General features: G+C 28.4%; 1 protein-coding gene across 7 annotated transcripts in view; it reads left to right on the forward strand.

Moving 5' to 3' along the window:
• Positions 1-1,483: 1,483 nt before the first annotated feature.
• LOC124423433 (poly(A) polymerase type 3) overlaps positions 1,484-8,111 on the forward strand; it is a 7,411-nt gene continuing 783 nt past the window's right edge. The window contains exons 1-12 of one of the 7 annotated variants that reach the window (XR_006942082.1): positions 1,484-2,044; positions 2,306-2,538; positions 2,628-2,871; positions 3,087-3,191; positions 3,282-3,432; positions 3,521-3,732; positions 4,084-4,381; positions 4,726-4,902; positions 4,998-5,119; positions 5,201-5,374; positions 5,464-5,562; positions 5,920-6,032. Coding sequence is in view for 5 of the 7 variants with exons in the window: in XM_046961144.1 (XP_046817100.1) it covers positions 2,333-2,538; positions 2,628-2,871; positions 3,087-3,191; positions 3,282-3,432; positions 3,521-3,732; positions 4,084-4,381; positions 4,726-4,902; positions 4,998-5,119; positions 5,201-5,374; positions 5,464-5,562; positions 5,920-5,973 (1,842 nt within the window). In the remaining 2 variants the exon portion in view is untranslated. Of the gene's footprint in view, positions 2,049-2,305; positions 2,539-2,627; positions 2,872-3,086; positions 3,192-3,281; positions 3,433-3,520; positions 3,733-4,083; positions 4,382-4,725; positions 4,903-4,997; positions 5,120-5,200; positions 5,375-5,463; positions 5,613-5,919; positions 7,190-8,111 lie in introns of those variants that run through there. The other 6 variants (XM_046961144.1, XM_046961145.1, XM_046961142.1 and 3 more) reach the window with 6 other exon arrangements.

The raw sequence follows: 8,111 nt of genomic DNA on the forward strand, positions 1-8,111 counted from the left end.
AAGTTTAATGGCAAAATTCTTTCACAAAATTATATTAATTGATCGCCTAAATTCGATTTATCGTCATTAGGTTATTTTATAATTATTTCATAATTATTTGGTCTACATCAAAAGTTAAATTTATGTCAAAAATCCGAAAGTTATTGAAGAGGTTTAAAATAAAATTCGATCGGTCGTTGATGGAACTGAATCACAATTATATGAAAATGTTATCAAAAATGAAAAAAGGATGGTATCGTGCAAAAAAACTAATTGCCATTTGACCTATATTGTGTTTTATGTATATTTGCGCCCGATCATACTCCATGTTAGACATAGACGCACACACAATAAAAATATAAAAAAATTTTTTAATTTAATTCCTAAATTAAAAGGATGCTTTACTAAAAAAAAAAAAGAAAAAGAAAAAAATGCTTAGTAACTATTATCGAAAAACTTTATATTACATGTGTTATTCATACATATGTATCTTTTTTTTTTTCAACCTAATATCGAAAAAAACTTTTCATGATTCTAGTAGTTTTCTCATTAAAATTGATTATGAAAAAACGAGTAGCAAATTAATTTCGATCTATTAAAACGAAACTAAAATAATAATAGAGTCTAAAATAGTAATAGAATCTAGAACTTTAATAGTTCATTTCTTTTATAAATTTAATTAAACACAAATAAAAGTTGATTAAATTATGTTATATGGCTCTATCAATTCAAACGGTTTTAATCAGAAATATATATATATATATATATATATATATATATATATCCTTACCTTGATACGTGTGTACGTTATTTCAAGGTTAAGATTTTTAAAGTACGGTAAACTAATAATAAAACTTCTTCAATTTGAACTATTAATTAACATAAAAAGAAAAAACTATCTTCTTTTTAACTCTTTAATTAAATATTCTGCATATCTATATATGTAGAATTTGTAAGCAACCGTAGCGTAAGTTACCGTTAATCTCATATATGATATATAATTTAGATCAAATGAGCAAATACATATATATATATATATAATCGGATAACATTTTAATAAGAATATAAAATAAATATTACAGATAAATAATTGTTACCGTTAAAATATTTCATTAATTTCTTTAGAAAAACGAAATAATAGCCATTAGGATTGATTTATTTTTTTACGAATTTCTTCAAACTTACAACAATCTGATTCAGTTTTACTTCTTATGTTCGATATTCAAAAGAATATTCGAAAGTAACATTGATTATTCGATGAACATTCGTATTAATCGTTTAGAATCTTTATTTCCTTTTCATTTAACTATTTAGAATTTCTAATTGGATAAAAAAAAATTGAAGTAAATATTAAAATTCATTCAGTTAATGTAAATCCAATAAACGTACTTTAATATCTATACATTGAGTAATTTATAATTGATAAAGATGGCGCGACAATCGTTCTTAAAACTGACGCTAACCAAGTACGCCACCAACTAGCGGAATATCTCATGGCCGAAGCAAGCCGTCAGAGGACGCCATGTTTATAGTGTAGGTGGTGTAGTACAAGGATACGTGTTATTCATTATTTTCGACTAAAAAAAAGAAAAAATAAGAAACCGTTACGTTATTTATTTACCTCTTTAAGGATAGTAGAAGAAGTCTTGGGTGTTAACAGGGTGGCTTGAAGTGAACAGTGTGATATCACGAAAAAAATTCGAATATTTTCTTTTATTCGCGCATTCGAATGCATGTCCGACGCGAACGATCTACGAACTGCGGACATCGTTCTTTATGAATTCTTGTTGCTTCCTTTTAATTTGTTTACAACTTCTTCACATTGGTTCGTGATTAAGCGACATCCTAAGAACCTGCGTTTTACGCTAGGAGTACAATTACCTTTTCAGGAATTGGCTGAGATCATTTATAGGGGCCCTATGCTTCCTTAATGCAGGCATTTCGGGTTTTTATAACCTGACAACGCGATCAAAAAGTTCGCTTTTTATCTTCAACATGTCTTTGTATCTTTGACAGAACAATAAGCGGTAAGAATCAGGAACTCGCTGATTCTTTTTATCTCATAGTAGGTACAATTCAATTGAATTAAATAGATTTGAATATTATGTTTTTTGTTCAACATTTTAATAATGATAGAGTAATAATAAAACTTCTTAAAAAAATATCCCATTATAATAGATATATTCTGCGTGTATACATGTTAAATTCTATTTGAAAGATTTGCTTGTTCCTTTTTTATATATACTTTTCTTTTTTGTTCCAGATAAGATCTATGTTAGAAAATGTTTTAGACTATTTATACAAAATCAATTATTTTCTTTTACAGAACCTTACAAGAAGTAATACATCCAAAATGTGGCCAACCCAACCAGTTCAATCTAATACCAACAGTATGTCCAGTGAAAAGAATCTTCGTACACTAGGAATGACATCGGCTATTAGTGTAGCTGAACCGAAACCTAGTGATCTTATCCGAACAAATGAATTGAAAGAAGCATTAAAACCATATAACGTCTTTGAATCTGAAGAAGAATTAAATCATAGAATGGAAATATTAAGGTAAAGTTCATTTGAATTAATGAATAAATATATAAATATTGAATATAATGACTAAATATTGTTATTAAAATGTTTTGTTAATTTTACAGCAAATTAAATGCTTTGGTAAAGCAATGGATTCGAAATGAAAGTATTGCTAGAAATATGCCACCTAATGTTGCAGATCAAGTTGGCGGAAAAATATACACTTTTGGTTCATATAGGTTAGGTGTTCATCACAAAGGTGCTGATATTGATGCCTTATGTGTTGTCCCAAGGCACATAAATAGGTCCGATTATTTTTCATCCTTTTTTGATTTATTGAAAATGCAAGAAGAGGTCACAGATTTAAGGGTATGTAAAATTAATAATATGATTGCTATTTAATATTATATTTATGTAAATTTTATCTTTTCATGTAATTACAGAGTAGTAAATACCGTGTAAAAGACTTAGAAAGATTGTAATTTGCTTGTTTATAAAAAAACTATGTTGTGACTTCGCTGTCGTATCATGTTTACAATGATTTTTCTTACATACAATTATTTAATATTTGCTTTTCTTTTTAGGCTGTAGAAGAAGCATTTGTACCCGTTATAAAAATGAATTTTGATGGCATTGAAATTGACATGTTATTCGCAAAGTTAGCATTAAAAGAAATCCCAGACACTATGGTATGTTATTTATCTATTTTATAACAAAAATTTGAATTTAAATTTATATTATATGAAAAATATTAATTAAGGTATATATTTTATTTATAGGATCTCAGGGATGATATGTTATTAAAAAACCTTGATCCGAAATGCGTGAGAAGTTTAAATGGATGTAGAGTGACAGATGAAATCTTACGTTTAGTACCTAATATAGAAAATTTCAGATTGGCACTTAGAGCTATAAAATTATGGGCTAAAAGTAAGTGTATAAATAGTAATTATGTATTTAAGATTTTTATAATAAAAATTACAAATTAAATGTTTTCTCTTATATTTATATTTTTCAGGACACGGAATATATAGTAATGTATTAGGATATCTTGGTGGTGTGTCTTGGGCAATGCTAGTTGCTCGTACGTGTCAACTTTATCCTAATGCTGTAGCTGCAACTTTAATAGAAAAGTTTTTTCTTGTATTCTCTCAATGGAAGTGGCCACAACCTGTCCTCTTAAAACAACCCGATACTGTTAATTTAGGCTTTACTGTATGGGATCCAAGAGTAAGTATCTCAGTTTTTCTAATGTTTTTTCTACACAGTAATTTTGTTTATCTCAATAAATTTTCTTATGGCAACTGTTACAATTATAAAATATAAAATATTATAATTATAATATTTTATTTTTTCACTGTTCAAGAAAAAAATGGTAGATAGCTTTAATGTTAATATATATATATATATATATATATATATATATATGTATATATATACATAATTTAATGTTAATATGTATGTGTATATATATATATATATATATATATATACATATATATATATATACATATACATATATATATATATATATATATATATATATATATATACATATATATATATATATAAATTTTACAGGTACATATGTCTGATAGATATCATTTAATGCCCATAATTACTCCGGCGTACCCACAACAAAATTCAACATTCAATGTCTCCGCGTCAACCAGGACTATCATGCAAGAAGCCTTTGAAACTGGTTTATCTATAACGGAAGAAATTATTATGGGAAAAGCGACTTGGGACAAATTGTTTGAACCTCCAAATTTTTTCTATAAATACAAACACTATATTGTATTGTTGGCAAGAAGTTTAACACCAGAAGATCAACTTGAATGGTCTGGACTGGTCGAATCCAAAATACGTCATCTAATAGGTAAGATGATATATATTTATATATATAATTATAGATATAGTAAATATTTACGTAAAAGATATTTCATTGATATTTTTTAATTGTTTTTATTCATTAATTGACATAAAATTTGACAAAGTTCATTATTTCAAACATTTTCCAAAATAGCTCTGTTTTATGTTCGTATTAGTTTATCACAGGATTATATGCAGCAACTACAAAGCGTAAAAATAAAACCGTCTTAATCTGTGATGTATTTATTGATATAATTGTAAATATAAAAGTATAATTATCGTTATTCCTATTATTTCAATACTAATAATTCTCGGATGCCAATCTGGCAAAATCCTAACTCTTTTAAACAGGAACATTGGAAAGAAATCCCCACATTACTCTGGCACATGTTAATCCTGAAGCTTTCCCACCGTTGGAACCAGAGCCAGAGAGACAATGTTCAATGTGGTTCATCGGTTTGCTCTTCGCGAGGAGTGAACATTTAAATGTTGACCTGACACTTGACATAAAATCATTCGTAGAGGCAAGTAAGTAATATCACATCTTATCATTAAGAATTTTACTATAGTACAATTATTGTATTATGCATTTTTAATTAATTCGTACTTTATTACAATTTCAGTCGAAAGGCAAGCTGAATTAATAAAAATGCTGAAGGAAGGCATGTGGATAGAAGCGAAGCATGTCAAAAGGAGAGACTTGAACACATACGTCTCTCCTTCATTATTAAAGAGAGAAAGAAAGGTTTGTATTTGATTCATACTCTCTTGATACTTTATCGATTTAAATCATCTTTCATTACAAAGATATGTATTTTTTGTTCAGGTGTCCGGTGGTGTTCACCGAAATGGAAACATCGCGGGCAACGGAAACAATGGTGGCGTTTCCCCAAGAAACCAAGGAGATCAGGTCACCAGTAGAAAGAGACCATCGGATCAAAGTCTCGAAACGTTTTCAAAAAAACGAAAAGTTAATGAAAACGACCAACAAGTAACTCAGGTACGTTGTACTTCTGATAGAGTGATAGAGATAGGTGGTATTACTAGAGTATTATGTCTGTATACCGTACGTTCGAATAAAATGTTCAGGGGGAAGACGGGTCGTTAGTGGTTCAATCATGCGGAGACGATAGCAACTCTGGGTTTAGCTTGGAAGAATACAAACAGACTCTAACAACTGCTAAGGACGTAAGACATTGTACATATAATGAACAATAGACATCATAAAACAGGATTAGGTAACTACATGTAAATCTAGAGAATAGTAGGTCAGATTATTTCAGAACTATTTTGGAAGGGTTACGTTGATACGCGATAGAAATTATCTACAGATAAAGGTAAGGAGCGGATGTTTGAAATAAGACGTTACCAACTCTTCCGCTTCTTTCGTACGCTTTTTAAATACGTTGCTACGTAAAACTATATGCTTTATATCATATATATATACATACATAAATACATATATATGTATATATATATGTATATATATGCATACGTATAAACATATACATATATATACATGTTTTATTAATTCAAATGTTACAGGAAGGGCCTATTAACGCATCTACAGTGGCGCAAGAAGGATATGTATGTACTTGACCACTAAAAAGTTACTACCTCACACCGATCCACAGATGTTCTTCTGGGCCATCTAGACTGTAAGCACTTTTCACGCAAAACCATCCACTGTTCACAATAAGTGTCCCACGTTACATAAAGCAAAGCAACATTATACATTGAAGAAAGAAAAAACAGAAAGAAATAAAGAAAGACAGACAGACCAGACATACAACCAGGATTAGCTACCCGTTGGAATCGATCGATAAGCGATTATATGTGAAAAACGCGCTATAATCTTAGTGTTTATAGAATTATCGTCACGAGTCAATGGGAGCAATTAGGAACGAAAAAAGCCCGTACGATTATGCCAGTGTCAGTGTTTTCACTCGATCGCTAAACATAACGATTTTGATTTAATGACTAAGTGAAAATTTTATCGCTGCCCTTCGGACTAATATTTTTATTTTTTTATTCCATTTTGTACATATCTCTTAAGGTATATCTCTTGGCCGCATAAAAAAGACAGTTCAAAGTCTAAGGAAATGCATTAAAGTAGAAGAAAAATAGCAATATTACTTATGCAAAGAGAAGTATATTCTTGTACACAATACATTTCTTTAGCTCATAGATTTATAAGTACTCGTCTTTTTTCTGCTATTTCTTAAAACGTGCCAAGCTTATAATTTAGCTTAAAAAAAAAAAAAAAAAAAAAAAAAAGAAATAGATAAAGAAATAAAAGAAATAAATAAGAAAAAAAAAGCAAAAAATAAAAAGAAAAAATATCTCTTGTAAATAGTCAAATAACGTCCTATGAAAAGAAAATTTATATTTCTAAAGTTGACATTACAAATAATGTCTTAGCTTTCCTTTGTTGTTGTAACAAAGCTATAACATTATTCGTGTCGCGTTTCAACTTTAGAAATATAATGACACGATGTTCTTTTCTTAATTTAGTATAATTTGTATAGATATTGCAGTGTAAGTTAAGATCAAATATTATTTTATGTAAGCGCAGGTTTTTCCCCCCTTTTGTGTTTCTTTATTTTCTATGTAATATGGTCTCTACGATGAAATCGTCATGCTGTGATCAGAAATCATTGGCATTGGCATAATACATCCATGTTTCATTTACAGGAACTATAAGTATAATATTATGTGAGCGAACTTCGTACGGTTCTGTAAATGAAACATCTTAAGTAGACCATTGACTATTTTGCTAAATATTCTGTTGCGCAAATAAATTTCATATAAAATCGCTTTTTAGTCTTTATTCCCAAAAATGAACGTACAGCTCTAACTGTAAAATAAGGCATCTGTATAATTCACATCACTTATCATTGATAGGTTTTTTGTCAGATGTTAAAACTGCCTTCAGTCCTTAGTTATTTATAGTTACAACCATTAGTTCCAATCCTCTCCAACCATACACTTTCATTCCTTGAAATCTGTGTTAAAGACATGTCAATAATTAAACGTCTCGAAATATTTAATGTTTTAGTACTTTATACTTTCACGATTAGTATGAATGTAAAGGAGAAAAAAGAAAGAAAAAAAAACAATAGAACATTTTACAGTACTCTATCGCGTTGTACTGTAAAGCACGAAAAAAGAAAGAGCTAACCCCCTATCATTTTTCGATTTCACACACACACACACATATTTATATATTTATATATTTATATATATATTTCTTTTTCTCACAGTTATAAATATGTAACTATGCATCACATAATATTTCTTTATTCATTTTCCTTTTTCTTTTCTTTTTTCTTTTCTTTCTTATTTCAACATACTTCTACAAATTAAGAATTGATCCTTTTTATTTTTGCTCGACGACTATTCTAATTATAACAAGAGCCTAAAAGAGAATCTATTCAATGAAAAAATAGAATGAGATTATGATATTTATATTACGATAAATTTTGTTTTATAATTTCTACGAAATTATACAATTTTAATTATATTTTCATTATCGTCATTAAGATTTATTCTAACAATTGTTTGTAAAAGAACAGAAACTTCGTGTACATACATCTTGTCTTCGTGAAAAAAAATGTTAACGAAGTTCGTAGTTTACTTGTATTATATTTTTATTTTATTTCTTTTTTATTATTTACTTTTCTTTTTCTTTCTTTTTCTTTCTTTTTCTTTTTTTCTTTTTGAGACATCGTTCGATA

The sequence above is a fragment of the Vespa crabro genome, chromosome 4 (assembly GCF_910589235.1).
Source record: "Vespa crabro chromosome 4, iyVesCrab1.2, whole genome shotgun sequence".
NCBI lineage: Eukaryota > Metazoa > Arthropoda > Insecta > Hymenoptera > Vespidae > Vespa > Vespa crabro.